Below are 18,908 nucleotides of genomic sequence, written 5' to 3'. Positions count from 1 at the left end.
TCCAAACCTTGTTACGATTTCCTCTTCTGCGGCTTGTCTTTTGTTTCTATTTATATAATGAATAGTACCGAGGTTCCACAGGCAGTCATATTCATTGTACAACTCAATGAGTTTACAAGTTTCCTCTTCAGTAAACTTCATAATAAGTTTATTCACACGGAACACGCCTGGACACACGAAATACAACAACACAAGTCTCCAAAAACAGCAGACGGCAGACATTCAAGACAGCTTCACTCTACTGGAAACTCTACTCTACTACTGACTCAATCATGTTTACACGGGTATAGTGTGCAGGAGAGTGACAATTTTGCTAGTGGTGGGGGAAGTAGAGTAGAGTTACTATGCCACATGTCGCTAGTAACTCTACTCTACCACCTACTATCTACTATACTAACTACTAGGCGCTAGTGAGTGTTTACACGGGTAGAGTTACTCTACTAGCAACTCTACTCTACCCACAACTCTACCCGTGTAAACCAGGCTATAAACCCGCAGCGCTGACTGTCAACTCGTGAAGTGAAGACTGGCCCGTGGACTGCTGTTTTTATACCCGATTTGGTTGCTATGGAGACCATGGAATGTTCTAGAACTTTAAACCCAGATGTTTCCACCAAAAGTTATCTTCCTTTTCCGGCAGCCTGACGTCATCGCTGCCCACTTGATCGTTCTTGATCCATCAGCTGCTGTCGGCTGGAGCTCGAGCTGTCAGAGAAGCTATTGTAAACTAGTAAACAAACATTGAAACAAATGTAATAAATAAATATGTTTTAATTATTTAGTTAGTTGTTAAATTTACATGTTTATCCCTTTGAGTGTGAAATAAAATAGTAATGTACATTCATAACTGTTATTGTGTTGCTGAAATATTTACAATGGATAACCTAACCTAAATACGGTAAGTGGGTAAGCTAACCTAGGTACGGTAAGTGGGTAGAAATATTCTTTATTACCACTATTTACAAAATAAACTATTAGAAACATTATTTCATTAGTAATTTAAAGAACATTAAGAAATATTTAAACTATGAAAAATGTGAGATAGGCCTACTTTTATTACAATTGATCTAACAAAAACCTAACCTAGCCTAGGCACAACATAGCCTAAAACGGTTACCGGTAAGTTAAATTGAAACATTACACTATTGATGTCATCATTTGTTTGATATTAGACACGTTTGGGATGAATATGGGTGGAGGTTTAATCTCCTTCTCCTTATTGTCAGAAATAACAGTTTCTTCCATGTCACTTGAGTCACTAAGGGCTTCAAACATGTTTCCCGTTTGAACCACATTGTTTGAGGTCGATTGTCGAGGTTTTTTAGAATGACGGGTTTTCAGATTAACATTTCCCCTCTTACAAGTTCGTATTACCCGGGACAGTTTGCCAAAAACCATCATGACGCGTGGTTACAATACTAGTATTCGATTGGACGTTACTGGTTTGAGCGGACGACAAAAAAAGTTGTTCATTCGCTGGACTTTCACGATTACAGATCACATCACCGTTTTTTGAATCACCAGTGTCAATACCATAGTCATGATCCAACATAGTATTAGCTGACTAGCAGGAACAATTCAAAGAACGAAACAAAGGTAAACACAAATCAAACATCAAATTGAAAGATTGAGGTTATGGAAACTAATACGTAAATCTTCCTTATTAAAACACAAAACTTTACAGTTTTTAATGAAAGATTAAACACTAATGACCAAAAGGATCTTATTAACAGAATATAAAAAGTCCAGTGAAATTCTTACCAAGAATTTAAGTGAAAATAACTCACATAATTAAATTCTTGGTTTTCACAACACAACATCTGACACAACAGCTGACAAACTGTAAATTGTACAGGTAAACATTGAACTTCATTGTTTTTCAACTAACAACTGATCATAGAAAGTATAAAGGACACGACATACTGTAGTTGAAATGCGTGAGCTGGGCATTGAACCTATTTTGGGCCTTTAAAAATACAATGAATATATACACTTAAAGATAGACTGAGGGTATATTTGGTAGACAGACCTCTGTATTCATATGGAGTGAAGTGGATGACACATCACTTTTTGGCAACTAGCCACCATCGTAGTTAGTTTTGTTTTTAGATTTAGTTTTAGAAGTGCAATCTTCTCCGTCTTTGTAGGTCACCGATGCAGTATTCAAGTACAGTAAGTACCTATTCAAAGTTCTTTGAGTATGTTGTGTGACACGGCGCGTCTTTACTTGACCAAGTATGGTACCAGTATTATTGGTGTACTAGTTGGTTGATGTGGCATTTAGTTTTGACTTTGGAACCATCATCAGTCTGGCACCTGCTTTTATCAAACTGTTGTTTAAAGCAAGCTTCAGGTTTTACAATAGGATGAGAAGTCTGCCACCACTTGTCGTATTCAAAGTCAGTGATGATAATTAATTATGATACGAATTTAACATTTAACTGCAATCTAAGTGTAACCGAATTAACAGATTAAAATAATGTATCCTTACATTCGCAATGACTATATATCCTCCAAGGTTGTGAGTTATAAAATCAATGGTACTAGCTTCAGCTTTGAGAGTACGTGTATGTTTAACCTTTGCCTATATTCTCCTATGACGTCATCACAAGATAATAAGTCACCTTAAGCCTGTGTCACACTTGGCTACTTACTAGCACCTACCTAGTAGCAGCTACTGAAATAGCAGCTACTTTTCCGGTCACACTTATTTTGGTAGCGTCTATTCACTAGCTGCTACTACTAGTTTAGCTCAAGAGAGGTTATGTCCCAAAGACACGGATATTTTTTATACAGGTACAAAAAATAATCACATCTCCCCCACCCTACTTCGGATCGCTCACCTCAGAAATTATTCAAAATGAACGAGAATAAACAAATCAGGCAGACAGCACGTGGTGCAAGTAGCCGCTAGTCTGCTATTGAAGCTGTCACACTGGGCGACAGTCGCTACTTGATAGCTGCTAGTTGGTCACGTGACTCACTAGCGCAGTTTAGTAGCACGGAAAGTTGGACATGTTCAACTTTCCATGCTAGTAAAATTTCACTAGCGCGCTATTCTTAGTAGCTGCTACTGCCTATGTCACATTGGCTACTTAGTAGCTGCTATTTCGCTAGCTGCTAGTAAAGTAGCGTAGTGTGACACATCAAGCCTGTGTCACACTACACTACTTTACTAGCAGCTAGCGAAATAGCAGCTACTAAGTAGCCAATGTGACATAGGCAGTAGCAACTACTTAGAGTAGTGCGCTAGTGAAATTTTACTAGCATGGAAAGTTGAACATGTCCAACTTTCCGTGCTACTAAACTGCGCTAGTGAGTCACGTGACCAACTAGCAGCTATCAAGTAGCGACTGTCGCCCAGTGTGACAGCCTCAATAGCAGACTAGCGGCTACTTGCACCACGTGCTGTCTGCCTGATTTGTTTATTCTCGTTCATTTTGAATAATTTCTGAAGTAATCATGTCGAGTGATCCGAAGTGGGGTGGGTGTGATTAATTTTTTGAACCTGTATAGAAAATATCCGTGTCTTTGGGACATAACCTCTCTTGAGCTAAACTAGTAGTAGCAGCTAGTGAATAGACGCTACCAAAATAAGTGTGACAGGAAAAGTAGCTGCTATTTCAGTAGCTGCTACTAGGTAGCTGCTAGTAAGTAGCCAAGTGTGACACAGGCTTTACGGTAGAGTGAATCCGAAGAGTGTTGTACTACTCGCTTCAGCAGAGGACAAGGGCTGGCTGAGATGCAATGCAAGACGACGCTTCTCATTCGGTCGTTCGTGGTTCTCGTCTCAGTTCAGTTTGACATTTTGACGTTATACAAAACAATCAAAATATACCGCACGATAAACAATAAATTTTAATAACAAGATAAGTGACTGACTAGTGAAGTGAGGTAGCGGTGATTTAATCGAAGTAGTATTTTGTGAAATATGATTATGAAAACCGAGAAGAAGCCTGATAATTTCAACAACGAGAAACCCACTGGAGACAATGAAGATTCGGAATCGTTAGAAGAACAGCCCCTTGACATTGGAGAACACTATCTTGTTCGGAGGTCCGACGATTCTTGGCGTAAGTAAAATAAATAGCACTTAACATAAGTGCTTCCGGTAAATATTTTGTAACCCCCATGTTTAGGCTTGAGCACATTAAGTTACCTCAGCATTACGCCTAGCGTAAAAGCTCAACATAAAAGCTATGATAGCCTAGGCCATGTTTTCTTCAGTTAAAACCAAAGCTTATCTTTATGAATGAGATAACCTATTTAAGTCAGGTCGGCTGCACTTTACTTTAGGTCCTACACTCATCCGAATGAAAATATCGATCGATATATCGATTAATCAATTGTTTCATTCGATATATCGGTTGGTTAGTTAGGTAAGGTTATCCTAACCTACCTAACCAAACGATATATCGAATGAAACAATCGAACAAGTTTCATTCGAATGAGTGTAGGACCTAAAGTAAAGTGCAGCCGTCAGGTCATTGAATTAAACAAAAGGATATTCAATATAGGCTAGGTGCCTCCAAACAAATTTTTAAATTTGATAGCCTATCTTACATTACTTACATTTTACCTGTAGTTTTTTTACCTGCACTTTACGTTCTACACTCATTGGAATGAAACAACCGAATGAAATTAACCTTACCTAGGCCTAATTAATCAAATGATATGAACAATTGATATATCGATCAATATTTTCATTCGAATGAGTGTAGGACGTAAAGTAAAGTGCAGCCCTGAATTCAAACATACCATCACTTTTCACCGCAGATGAATATTACCGAAGATATGTAGGCTGCACTTTACCTTTCGCCGTACATTCATTTGGGTAATTCTGAGCAATTGCTTAGTCAACACCAAACTTTTTCATATTTTACTACAGTCATAACAATGTTCTTCTTTCAACATGTTCAATAGAACAATGTTCTGGTATTCAATAATTAATAATTTAGCTGTAACCTAAAGGTGAGTGAGCGTAGCGAACGAACTTCAACCAGGACGTCCGATTGAGCCATGCGAACGAGCTCATCTTGAAAATGAACGAGCATTTGACATAAACCAACATTAGGACAGAGTCATTCCACGTCAAATCACCCAAAAAATTTAGGTTATGAAACCCACCATCTCAGAATTTGATGAAACTTTGTGAAAATGTTCATTCCTATGCCCTAAGTAAAAATACAAAAAATGTTGAAGATACTGCTGATACTTTTTTTATATTAATTTTTTTCCGATACACCGTTTTGACCATTTCAGGCCTCGGAATCGACAACCAAATGTAGCCTGGGCCAGGGCCGGATTTCCCAATAGGCCCGGTAGGCCCGGGCCTATGGGCGCAAGCTCCCAGAGGGCGCACGGCCGAGAGGAAAAATATTTTTTAATAAAATCTAAAAATAAAATAAATAGCCATAGCTTAACATATTTTGCGAGTTGATAAAAAAGAACTCTTGCCAATAAAGCAATATAATTATATAACTGTTACAACATTACGCATCAATTTCGTTACAACATTGGTTAACTTTTTAACGAACATTGGTTATACGGGAGTAGCCTGTAGAGATGTTGTCAAGCGCCCGAGCGGTACGCATCGTATTGCCACTGTAATCTCTTTGCACTGTCACAATGCTGGCTCGGTGCTACTGATCGGAGTGATTAGGGGCGCATGCGTGATAAGACACTATTATTGTTTACCACCCTCCACCTCACAAATTAATATTAACTAATCTTTTGATCAGTTTACCTGCAGGGCCAAGTTAAAATATATAATACGTTTTGTTGAATATTAAAAATACGATAAGTTTATCTTTAAAATTCAATAACGATAAAATATTTACAGTATCTGAGTTTGCAACAGGTTTTAGAAAAATTAATTCCCCTCCAAAGCACCATTAATGGTGTCATTTTCTCCTCAGCTTAGACCTGAGGATAATTATGGTCGGCGGGACTATTGCTTTGTTTTGCTTTGCAAATAATCTGGATGCAGTACTACCATAGATTAACCATAAACTCAAGTCGACTTTTTATCACATTGTTAATTCTAAATATTGTTTATCATATCTAGTTCATATGTTGGTGACACTGGAAGTTACTTTTGAAGTAATTTTGTGTATATTATTTTAGGGATAGTTCTATGTTGTGTGTTTTAATTTCTTGTAATATAACCAGGGGACGACCTATTGTTTATGATTACATCGTTTTATTTTGGATAAACTAGGTTTAAATAACTTAAATAAAAAGAATTGTTTTCAGCTAATCCCTAAGGATGACAAATCTACTAAAGGAGTATGTTTAATCTATGGTATCACTTACTGTTACATGGAGTTCATGATTTGGGGCCTGAAATCGGAATCAATGGATATGCTTTTTTGCAGGAATGCTCTGTGGGTTGGAGGTTGGATTGTTTTGTTTCAGTCCCACAAGCGTGAGCATTTGCCTAAAGCATAAAATTGACAAAAGTGTTGAAGACGGCATTTTGTTAAGGCTAACCAAGACAATTCTTCAAAAAACTTGCAATGATAAAATTCCGACGAGGAGTGGTGTTCAAGCAATTAACATAGGCCTATAGGCATGATATAGTTTTTAATAAAGGTTTGTAGGAAAGAAACTATGACCAGACTAGGGGGCGGAAAAATTATTTGGGCCTAGGGGCGCCAAAATGATAAATCCGGCCCTGGCCTGGGCGACCAAAAAATTTAATTATTCACTTAAACCATTTAAGATAACACTTTCAAATGTTTAAGGCATGTTTCCTATGTCTTGAACATAAATAAAACAATATATAGGTCACTCTAGAGTATAATAAAAATTTTATAAAATTATTATAAATTTTAATTTAATTTTTTCAAATTTGACCGTCACGGATTGTGAAAAACGGCTATAACTTTTTTCTCCAACCAGCTAGAACGATTATTTTTTTTGCAGAATTTTCCTTAAGCTATTACCTGTTTGAAAATATAAAGATATTAGTGGTTTTTTATATACAGATATTGGAACAAAATAGTTTTATTAAAATATTAATTAACGCTAAAAATTTAGTAACATATATTTTTTATCTTTAAAAAAAATACTTAAAAGAATTTGCAGTTATGAAAGCTTAATTCACATAAGTCCTGTAGTTCTATGACAATAATAAATAAAATTTTTGAAGATTACTTGATATTTCCTTAAACAAATTTAAAGCTAAAAGCTTTTGAGCGGTATACCTTGAAATGGTTGTAACAAAATAGTTTAATGTTTTTTTTATTATTGGCTAATTTACAGCTTGAGTAAATTTTATGGCATGAGAGATTAGTCACATGACATAGTTATTTTGATTTGAAGTCCTTCCTGACTAGTAGCCATGTTTTCAGGTTTGATTCAGCCAGCTCCAAGTCCTTGGTTGTAAAGCTCTTGTCTGTCGGGCCAGCTAGTATATCAATAAAAAATTTAAACAAATTTTAACTAAAATTCTTTTATCAAATTTTTTTTATCAAATATTTTAAAACCTATATTTACCTTGGTACCTATATTTTTATTCATGCGATAATATAGATACGGTACCTATCTTAAAAATACGATGAAACAACAAAAAAAAAACCCTATATAAATCTGAGGAACTGTAAACTTAACCATAGAATGTTTGGTTGTTGGTTGGTTTAAGTTTGTTTATGTGTTTAATGATCAAATCAAAATTAGTCGATTGTTACTTGCCAAAATGTCAAACTTAGCTAAACCACAGGTACTTAGAATCTAACTCGATTGTATTTAGACTAAATATCAAACCATCCTAATCTATTAGTAGGCCTACTGTAAGTTAGTTAACTTCTCCTAACTTAATTCTACTTTTGATAGCTATCCTATAGGCCCTAGGTACTGGTAATGGTTTCATGCTTCCACAGTTTCATCCTGAGTAGGCCTATTAACTTAATCTTAATGCCTATACCGTATACAAAGACTCGCCTTTGGCTCGCTGTGGGCTCCGCCCCCAGGCCCCCTTTTTTTGTTGGGGGTAAGTAATAATGAGCCACTGGGGACAGGGCGCAAGACCTACAATCGTGCCAAATATCAGATATCCAGTTAATCTAGAAATGGGTAAACGTGATTTAGACTTATGCACCTGTAAGAATAATATTAGGGGGGAGGATTTAATATTTCGGGGGGGGGGGGGGGTTGTATTTGTAAAATTTATCTTTTCGTAATGGGCGCAATGATTTAAAATCTTATCTAGGCTATCTCTTACCATGTTCAAGCTATAGCCGTTTGAAAAAACGTGTTTTGTCATTTTCAGAGGTCCGCCATTTTGGATTTTTGGGGGGGTTAAAATTTGAAAATGGGACTTTTGCAAATTTCCCCGATAATTTAAGATAGGCCCTACCATACTACAATACTACCAAATTTCAAGTCTCTAGCACGTTTCTAAACGATTCAGATGACCATGTAACAAAGTCATTAAATTTCAATGTTATTCTCCTTAAGAATAACATGGAGCCTTCAAAGTTGCTAAAAAGCTAGAACAGATTTTGAAAACGTACTTTAAGTTTTTAAATAACTACAGTTTAATTAATTCTTACGACTTTATCAATAAGACAAAAAATACAAACATAAAAATGCATTCAACGTTGGCATCTTTCGACATTGTAAATTTATACACCAACGTCCCTGTCAACAAAACATTAACCATCATTGAAAACAAGTTATTATCCGATTCCGATTTATTACCAGAGGCAGTAAATGAAATAATAGTTCTACTTAAGGAAATACTTAATCGAAACTATTTCACTTTCAACAACAACTTTTACAAACAATGTGATGGACTAGCCATGGGGTCTCCATTATCTGGAATTTTGGCTGATATATACCTTAACCACATTGAGAATGAACATATATTTTCTGATAAAAATAAACTCAAAAATAAAATACTAATGTACCATCGTTATGTTGATGACACTATACTGTTGTTTGATGGAAGTGCTAGACAACTTGATATATATTACATTTAAACAGCATTGGTCCAAAGCTAAAATTCACCCTGGAAACTGAAAACGCCAATAAAATCAACTTTTTAGACCTCACTATTGAGAAAATCAACAACAAATTTGATTACAGTGTTTATAGGAAACCAACCACAACAGATATGACAATCCACGCCTCATCTTACCACCCGCCATCTCAGAAACATGCCGCTTACAACAGTATGGTACATAGGCTCTTGAACATACCCATGTCTATTGCGAATTATGAGAAAGAACTAGGCATAATAAAACACACTGCCATAGCCAATGGTTACCATATTAATTTAATTGATAAGCTCATTCACAAACATAAATCAAAAGCCAGTAAATCTGAGTTCACAAGAAAGGACAATGAGAAGTATGTTTGCGTTGAATACAGTAACATTCTGCATAACGGCCTATCCAAACAATTGAAAAAACATGGTATAAATCTATCCTTCAGAACAACTAATCGTTCCGTAAATATTTTAAACAATTCAACCAGATGTGGTGATAAATATGACAAATGTGGTGTATATAAATTAACTTGTGCCAGTTGTCCTAGCACGTATACTGGGCAGACAGGTAGAGATTTCAATACTAGATACAAGGAGCATAGACCAGATCCTCGTAATATAAAACAAAAATCATCGTTTGCTCAGCATTTGGTCGATAAAAACCATGATATGAACGATATTAGTAAAGGCCTTGAAATCCTACATATTTGCCAAAAGGGAAGCAGACTTAACACTCTCGAAGAATTCGAAATTTATAAGGCACAGGTTAATGAGAACAACAATTTTGAGAGCGTAATTCTGAATGAAAAACTTAAATTCAAATCCCATCACATTTTCAATAGCATATTAAAACAAAGGCAGAGTTCGACGCCCATTGGTCAGCAGTCCACATCAGCTGATAAGACAACACCGACACAACTAGTCCAGTCTGCATCCTGACCTTGACAACGGTGTGCGTGCGTCCTGCCCGTGTATTTAATAGGCCTATTTAAAGTTTTATTCGTTTTTCGTAATGTTTTCGTCCCGTCCGTGTGTATGTGTTTGTGTATGTACTTTTAGTAGAAAACAATGACAAGGATTTCACCATCCAACTGCAACGTTTTGACAATGGCCGAAACATGTAAACGACCTTCAATTAAAATGAGCTGTTTGTCGGATTTATAAGGTATGTAACCTATTTATTATATTGAATACAACAGCTCAGGAGCTAGAATGGAAATGAATTTTAACATGGAGCTCGTGAAAACTTTCAAATTTTGACATTAAAATTAAGTTTTAGGGGTCAAGGAGTAAAGTTACGAAAAAACATGTAATTAGTAAAATTTAAAGTAAAGTAAGGGGAATTCAAAGCAATAATATTTATTTAAGTATGAAAAAATAGAGAAAACCGGTAAAAATTTGAAAGAAATTTACCAAATTTTGAAAGTAGGGCGTTTTTTTAAGCTGAAGGAGTGCGATTTTCGGAAAACGCCTAAGAGGGTTTTGTAGCAAATTTAATTCCTGTTTATGAAAATTCATTCAAATCCTTTCTAGCTCTTACCGTGTTCGAGCTATAACCGTTTGAAAAGAACGTGTTTTGTCGCTTTTACATGTCCGCCATTTTGGATTTTTTAGGGGGTTGATATTTGAAAATGGTTTTTTACAAATTTCACCTTTAATGTAAGGTTACCATACTGCAATACTACGAAGTTTCAAGTCTCTAGCACCTTTCTAAACGGTTCAGATGAGCATACCAAAGTCGGCAACTTTCAATGTTATTCTCCATAAGAATAACATGGGGCTCATAAAAGTGGTTAAAAACCTTCAAATTTTGACGTTAAACCTAAATTTTGGGGGTTAAGGAGTAAAGATACGAAAAAACATTAAATGAGTAAAATTTAAAGTAAACTAAGAAGGATACAGAGCATTAACAATATTTGTAAAAAAGAATTATTTAGGTAAGAAAAAATGGCAAAAACCGTTACAATTTTTTAAAAATTTTACCAAATTTTTAAATTAGGGCGTTATTTGAAGCTGAAGGAGTGCGATTTTTGAAAAACTCCTAGGCTAATAGGGTTTTGAAGAAAATTTATGAAAAGAAAATTGATGCATAATCGTCTTTCGTGATCAGAATCATGAGCATCTTTCATGATCACTGTAAAAGTTTGGACATCTTAATGAGTTCTCAAAGATTAGCATTCTCACATTGGAAAACCTACAACCACACAATCAGCCATGATACAATGAGAAGTGCAGCAGATAGAACGGACATTATTAGTTATCCTTAAGGGCGGTATAGTAGCCTACACCACCCATGGATACCATTGGATTAGGTTGGGCTAGAGAGCTGGATGAAGGATCCAAAATAACTCGTACATTCTAAATTTCTAAGAGATCTAAGCTACATTTCTTAAAATTGGAAGATTAAAAAATATTAATAAATAAATTGTTTTATTTTTCAGATCCAGCAGAAATAATTCAAACCCGATATAATGAGCAAGAAAGTCACTATGAATATTATGTTCATTATGAAGGCTACAATAGACGTTTGGATGAATGGGTCCCTAGAGACAGGTAATCCTAAACATTGTGTTTTAATCTCACCTGGTAGTTGATGTTAACATAATATGACAAGTTCTTTTGTGTTTTTGTTGGCCTTAAAAGATTTATAGAACCTATGTCATGTGCCATAACGAACCACACTTTTGTTTCTGTCTTCCTAAAGTAGTTTCATGAACTAATCATAAAACAGCACTAGCATCATAAAACTGTGGTGGTTTCTGCCAGTTGTTTTAACACACAAAGACAAAGAATACTTAGCCAATTAAATCAAAATTTAACCAAGCCATTGTCTATGAATTTAGGATTTTAGTACACTTTTTGCCTTTTTACTTATAGGTAGACTACTTTCTAACACAGGTTCATATGGCAAAATGCCACTTGAGGCCTACATCGTATGATAAAGCATAAACACATTTATTGAACTTTTATTGATCAAAATACATGCCATCGATCTTGTCATGGGAACATAAAATACAAAAGTCAGTAATACAACCATAAAAACATGCTGCACTAAAAACATAAAGCAATATTAATAGAGCCAAAGTCTGCTTCAAAATATTCATCAAGGCTAATTAATTTACACAGTTTCAAGAACTTTTAAATCAAGTTACCTTTTATTTTGTAGAAATGCCTTTATAGTTCTAAGTTTTGTAGATCACTGATGCCCATTTCGCCACAAGTTGTGGCATCTTCAGAGTTAAACTAAACTATATCACTACTATATACAAAGTTTGTGAGTTAGGTATTGAACAGTTTATATATCTTATCACTGAGGTTGCTTGCACTCGCGGCGGGCGCGGGAAGCTTACTTCCAGCACATCTTGGACAGTTAGACTGACATTGTCAGGCGGTTTCCCGGAATTGTTGTTTCTACGGCGTTGCCTATTTTCTATGAAGTTGCCATTTTTCGTTAGATTTAGTCTCTATTTCATGTATAATTTTAAAGGTGATGGAATTGTTAATCTTCTTTTACATTAAGCAGGCTAGTATCAGGTCGATATTTGTTTATATGTTTATAAATTTTTTAGGTTTCCTGTATTTTGGCTGTGATTTTAGACTGAGTTGGTTTTAAAACTGTGAGGGAATTGGGGAATGCCATTGAGTGGGTGGGATTTTGTTTGAGATGTTTTGCTACTATCAAAGTGGGATTTTTGTAGTGGCTATTTTTGTACTCTTTGAAACGCTCTAAAATGATACGTTTGTGTAGCCAATGTATTGTTTGGTACAAGGGGGATTGCAGGTTATTTTGTATACTCCTCTGTCCTTTTCTATTGTGCGGGCCTCTGTACTTCTTTCAATGTTGTATAATGGTATAGGAGTGTTCTTGACTTGGTGTACAGGTGTGTAGCCAGATTTTTTGAATGCTTTGCAGATTTTTTCTGAAATTTTGTCAGCATATTTGATAGGTACATATTTTGGGTTTGGTTCGGGATTTTGGTTTGTAGTTTTGTTTTCTGACAAATAAATGTTTTATTTTTCTTCTCATTTTGTTTATAATAAGGGTCGAATATGGAAGGGTTTTATCCATTGTTTGTTGCTATGTTTTTTATTACTCTAATTTCTTTTTTGTATCAGGTTCGTCAATATTACAGTTTAAGAGCCTGTAGACAAATAAGCGGAATGCAGCCATTTTTTTATTGTGTGGGTGATTGGAGTCAGCAGGTATGACAAGGTCAGAGCTAACAAGATTGCTTTCCATAATGTTCCATTGAACTTTTCAACTTGATTTCCTGCTGGATTATATGGAGTCGTTTGACTAGTGGCTATTCCTCTTTCATGAAGGTAGTCCCTGAGTTCTTTTGGAAGAAAAGATGTCCCTCTGTCTGAATGTGTGTAGTTTGGTACTCCAAATATTGAAAATAGATATTCTAAACAGCGAACTACTGTGCTTGAGTACATATCACTGCAGGGGTATGCGAATGGGAAGTGTGAATATTCATCGATTATAGTCAATAGATATCGATTTTGTGTACAAGATGGCAAAGGACCCTTAAAATCTACATTTAGTCACAGGGCCGATTTACCGAATAGGCACGGTAGGCACGAGCCTAGGGCGCTAGGCAATTGGCTTTTTTGGGGGGGCGCCAACAACTTGGAAAAAAAATTGTGATTGTATTTGCATGCGATCGCGGTAAACTTCTGATAATCCCTCTCGGCCATGTACGACAAGATCGTGCCACTCATCTACATTCATACTTGGCTTAAAATACCTACTTTGTATAGTTGCCATTTCATTGGAAAGTATTTAAAAGTTAGAAATCGTAATCGTCTCCCGTGATTGCGGCAGAATTGTGACTACTTTCCGCGGTCGTGTAGACATAATTATTGTCTTTTATGATCGCGGCAATATATGAACATATTACGAGGTCATTAGGAGATTATCACCGTCTTCCGCAAATGAGGAAAAATTCTGATCTTTTCCCACGATCGAGTGAACTTTATCATATTCTTGCGCGATCGCAATAAAATTCTGATCACCCCTCACGGCCGTGAAGACATACTTATTTCGTCCCCCGTGATCGTTCGGACATAGTAATTGCCTCCCGTGATTGAGGCAAAATGGTAATAATCTCCCGTGGCCATGTGGAGATCATCCGTCTTCCGTGAATAGCAAAATTCTGGCAAAATGGTAATCATCTCCCATGGTCACATGGACATTATCATCGTCTTGCACGATCGCGGCATAATTCTGATCATCCCTCTCGTATCATTATTGTATCTCCCGCAGTCCTGTAGCCATCGTAATCGTCTCCCGCGGTTTTGAAAACATCGTAAATCGCCTCCCGCGATTGTTTCAAAATGTTAATAATATCCCGCAGTCGTGTGGAGATCATCATCGTCTTCCGCAATCGCGGTCAAATTCTTGCTGTTTCCCGTTGTCGTGTGGACATTAGCCTACCATGGTTTTCCGTGATCGCGGCAATATTCTGATCATCCCTAATGACTCTGTAGATGTCATCATCGTCTTCTGCGATGGCGGAGAATTCTGATCATCCTTCGTGGCCGTGTGTAGACATATTATCGTGTCCCGCGGTCACGGAAACGTCACTGTTGTCATGCGCGATCGCGGTAAATTGAAAATTCCAGGTAGAAATACAAATTTCATGCATAATTCCTGGTTAAAAAACTCATGCATAATTCACGGATTTCCCAGTTTTCTCGGTTGGTGGACACCCTGTTATATATTGCAAAGGGGCGCTACTATTAGTTGTGCCTAGGGCGCTGACAGGGTCAAAAACGGGCCTGTTTAGTCACTCAAAAGGTTTTGTCTTGATAAGGGGAGCATTTGTGGTTTTATAGAAACGAGGTTTAATCTCTGTACACATTGGGCATTTGTTTGTCATTTTTTTAACATCCTCAATCGAGTAAAGGAGGTTTTTACTTTTTACCCAGTGGTATATCCTAGTGATACCAGGGTAGCAGAGTGACTGGTGAAGTGCAAAAGTGCTTGTCATCACAATTTATGTTTGTGACAGCTCCATAAACGTGTGAAAATGCATCTGCGGTGACGTTTTCTTTGCCTGGTCTGTACTGTATGTCAAAAGAATAAGGTGACAACTCAAGACGCCATCTAGTGATTTTCTCATTCTTTATTTTACTAGTATGCAGACTGTTGATCGGTGATTAATAGAAAATGTCGCCCAATGAGGAAATGTCTCCACTTCTTTAGAGATTCAACTATGGCTAGTGCTTCCTTCTCAATAGAGGAATGACATTTTTCACAATCGGTCAATGTTTTTGAAAAGAAAGCCACAGGTCTACCCTTTTGACTTAACGTGGCAGCGATAGCAAAGTTCGACGCATCTGTTTCCACAACTAATGGAAAAAGATCATCAATCACGGTGAGTATTGATTTTCCTATGTCTTGTTTAATTTCCTAAAAAGCCAAAGCTGGCAAAGATGAGGGCAATATAGGAAAAGATTTGCAATCAATCAGAGGTTGAATCTTGTTTGAGAACTTAGGAACCCACTTTGAGTAGTGAGAAAATATTCCTAATGCACGTTTTAATTGAGATGCATTAACTGGCAGTGGCAAATCTAACAAAGGTTTCAGACGCTCTGGATCTGCTTGCATAGACTGGTAGCGAATTTGATATCCTAGGATTGATATTATGTCTTGAGAAAATTTGCTCTTCTCATTGTTTAGAGTAATATTATATTTCTTAGCTAACTTTAAGAATTTATTCAGCCTTTCATCATGTTCTGATTGTGTTTTTCCTGTTATGGTTATGTCATCAATGAAAGCCCACACCCCTTCTAGTTCTTCAGTAGAAATAATCTTATCAATCGTGTGCTGAAAAGCAGACACGCCATGCTGGGCGAGTCTTGGAGAAAACCAATCCTGATTGACTGGCTGCTGCCTAGGTGTCACTTGCCTATCCATAGGTACTGTTTTGGGGACCCATAAAAAACAAATAAGAACTTATCGAAGAAAGCATTAAACAAAAGATCTGGGGTTGTATTTACAGAGGGATTATCTACAATGGCTCTCCAGTCCACATTGGCCAAGGCTAGCTTAAATTGTGGAATCATCCTTGCTAAAATCTTCCTTTATTATCCTAAAAGTACAAGAATAGTTACTATGTCAATCTAAGACTAGGCTTTGATCACTCACCGAACTGCAGTCAGCATCGAGTTAACTAACAGCATCATGGTCGGTACGAATATATAGAATACTTACAGAAACAATGACTAATACTAAAAAACTAACTAAATTAATAAACCAACAGATTTACAACGGTGACAGTGTAATCCCATGAATTTAACGAGGTGGCAATAGTGTCCAAGCAATACCTCACTCGAGTAGGAGCGTGGTTGGTTATGTACATATCAAAACTTTGGAGGATGTGTCTGAAGGCAAAACACAAGTCGTCCTCCACATTTAAATGAATATTTACATCGCCCCCCAAAATTATCGGCATATTCAGTCTACTTAAGTATGTTAGACAGTGATCCAATTTTTGGAAGAAATTGTCTGTCATGCCATCCGGGGATCTATAAAGCGATATCACTATGATTGAATATTTTAGTAAAATAACTCCTGACAGCTCTATATCCAATTCATTACAGAATATTTCAAGGTCTAATGATTTGTGAGCAAGACTTGGCTTCAAGTACACCGATGTTCCGCCATTTTTATGGTTAGAGTGATAATAAGCAGAGGCTAGCTTCAGAGTATCAATATTGGCAAAAAAAATTCCTTCATCACTATTTAAGTGGTGCTCACATAAGCATAGCACATCTGGAGAAGTATTTTTCACAAACTCCTCAACTAGATTTATCTTGGTCCTCAAGCATTGAACATTACCAAAAGTTAGCTTTAGCCCTAAAGGAATATATTCCTTTGTTTTCTAGTTCCTCGACTGATATATCTATACCATTAAAGATATCTTGAAGAAATCTTTTGACGTCTTCTTCGCCGGTTTCCTCCTTTAGCCGTCCCAAATAAACCCAAGCCTTCTTCACTCTTGCACTTAAACTCGTACTTGTACTTGTTCCGATAATTACTTGGCGAACTTGGAACCCGCCGCGAGTGCAAGCAACCTCAGTGATGGGATATATAAACTGTTCAATACTTAACTTCGTATATAGTAGTAATATAGTTTAGTTTAACTCTGAAGATGCCACAACTTGTGGCGAAATGGGCATCAGTGATCTACAGATCTTAGAACTTTAAGAACTAAAGGCATTTACAAAATAAAAGGTAACTTGAAAATCTTGATCCGATTTCGGATCCGGGATCGGCAGCCATATTTAGATTTTAATTTCCATACTTTCATTTCGGTTTCGGTTGTTGTTACTCCGTTCAGCCCTATCATTTTTCGGCTGAGATGGTGGGTAGCATTTTTTGTCATGTAGCTGCCCGCCACCAGCACAAACGCTTTTGGTTTTAGTTAATTGTAGAACTTATGTGTAACTACGTCTTGTGTTAGTATTTGAGCTTTTTTCTTTGCTCTGAATTGAGCTTATAGACTGTGCTGCATTTTTATCTTCATGATTCACACACATAGTATGGTCGTTTTGCAGAGTAGTTTCTCCATTCGGTGGGATTTGGACCGGTTGTTGCCCATTCGATACCTGCTTAGTAGGTATCGATGGGCGTCTTTGCTTTCATTACTTCATGCATACCTGAGCAGTCGTCACACATCCACTTGATTTTAGTAGAAAGTTCTTGGATTTTCATATATTCCTTCAAGTCAATATCAACACACGTAGAATGGTGCCACTTGTCACAGTAACCATCGCACTGAAGGCCTTTACCACTATTTTATACGATAAAATCGTACACTTAGGACATATAGCTTCATCTTCACCTGCCGCCATCTTGTCGTGTAGTAGAAATTTTTGGAAGTGTCCTGAACCAGTGTTTGAACGCTCTACTTGCAGAAGGATTTTCACAATTTATATGAAACCTGCCTGTTTTTAAAAGCCTTTCCATTTTTATTTTTATTATCTTAATAAATCTAAGTTTATTAAATAAGTTGTGAATAACTGGTCCTTTTTAGAAAATAAGGCTAAATTTAAATTCTTACATAGTTGGAAAAGTAAAAAAATCTCTAATACAAGCAAAAAGTAAATAAATACATCAGCTGATAACTAAGAATTCATAATTCATAACACAGTTTTGAGTTAGGGCTTTAGGAAGTAAATATTTTCTGGCCGCTAAACTTGGCAACAAAAATAAAAACCACAGTGTTTGAATTCAATCAAATACTGTCAGCAAATGTTGCTCTGTTTACATTTTCGTCATCGATTAAATATTGGATTATTAAATATTAAATAATATGAATACCAATATTTAATAGGACTAAGTTTAATAAGATCCAACTGACTCTAGATGTTACATAAATTGAGCTTACCATGTATTCCACTGCTTGTGTGAAAAGAATATCAGGCTTGCCAAATAAACAAATATGATACTGATACTAACTCATAATTCTTTTTTATGTGTCCCTCTGACTTTTCGATCATAAGTACTTTACGCAGATCTCAATATTTTACATTAAAGATTTCACAAGCAATCTAATTTTCTATTGAGAGGTTTGTGTGGTTCTCAGAATATCATTTGTGTTTAATATGCTTTTCAGGATAATGAATTCAAGATTCGACATGACAGACCAACAATGGAAAACTGGAGACAGAATGCTAGATCTCTTAGATCAGTCTGATAGAAAAATCACAAGAAATCAGAAAAGACGCCATGATGAAATCAACCATATTCAAAAGGTGGGCTAGAACAACTGGCTGTCGCAAGACAGGGGTTATCTACAGCAGGCCAATCGACCAGTCAGTAAAATTTAATCCTTGTGCCTGGCTGTTAAAATTTGAGAAATATCTTCTATAATGACGAGTAGGTTGCTCAGTCAGTCGCTAC

At 36.4% G+C, this 18,908-nt stretch overlaps 1 protein-coding gene across 1 annotated transcript in view; it reads left to right on the top strand.

Moving 5' to 3' along the window:
- Positions 1 to 3,786: 3,786 nt before the first annotated feature.
- LOC128987624 (histone acetyltransferase KAT8-like) overlaps positions 3,787 to 18,908 on the top strand; it is a 31,498-nt gene continuing 16,376 nt past the window's right edge. The window contains exons 1-3 of the mRNA XM_054408574.1: positions 3,787 to 4,073; positions 11,434 to 11,545; positions 18,622 to 18,760. Of these exons, the coding sequence (XP_054264549.1) occupies positions 3,932 to 4,073; positions 11,434 to 11,545; positions 18,622 to 18,760 (393 nt within the window). The 5' untranslated portion in view covers positions 3,787 to 3,931. The remainder of the gene's footprint in view (positions 4,074 to 11,433; positions 11,546 to 18,621; positions 18,761 to 18,908) is intronic.

This window comes from Macrosteles quadrilineatus, unplaced genomic scaffold, assembly GCF_028750875.1.
Source record: "Macrosteles quadrilineatus isolate MER2022 unplaced genomic scaffold, UCM_ALF_1.0 Scaffold_2__2_contigs__length_208266976, whole genome shotgun sequence".
Lineage (NCBI taxonomy): Eukaryota > Metazoa > Arthropoda > Insecta > Hemiptera > Cicadellidae > Macrosteles > Macrosteles quadrilineatus.
This window is presented reverse-complemented; position numbering and strand designations above follow the sequence as displayed.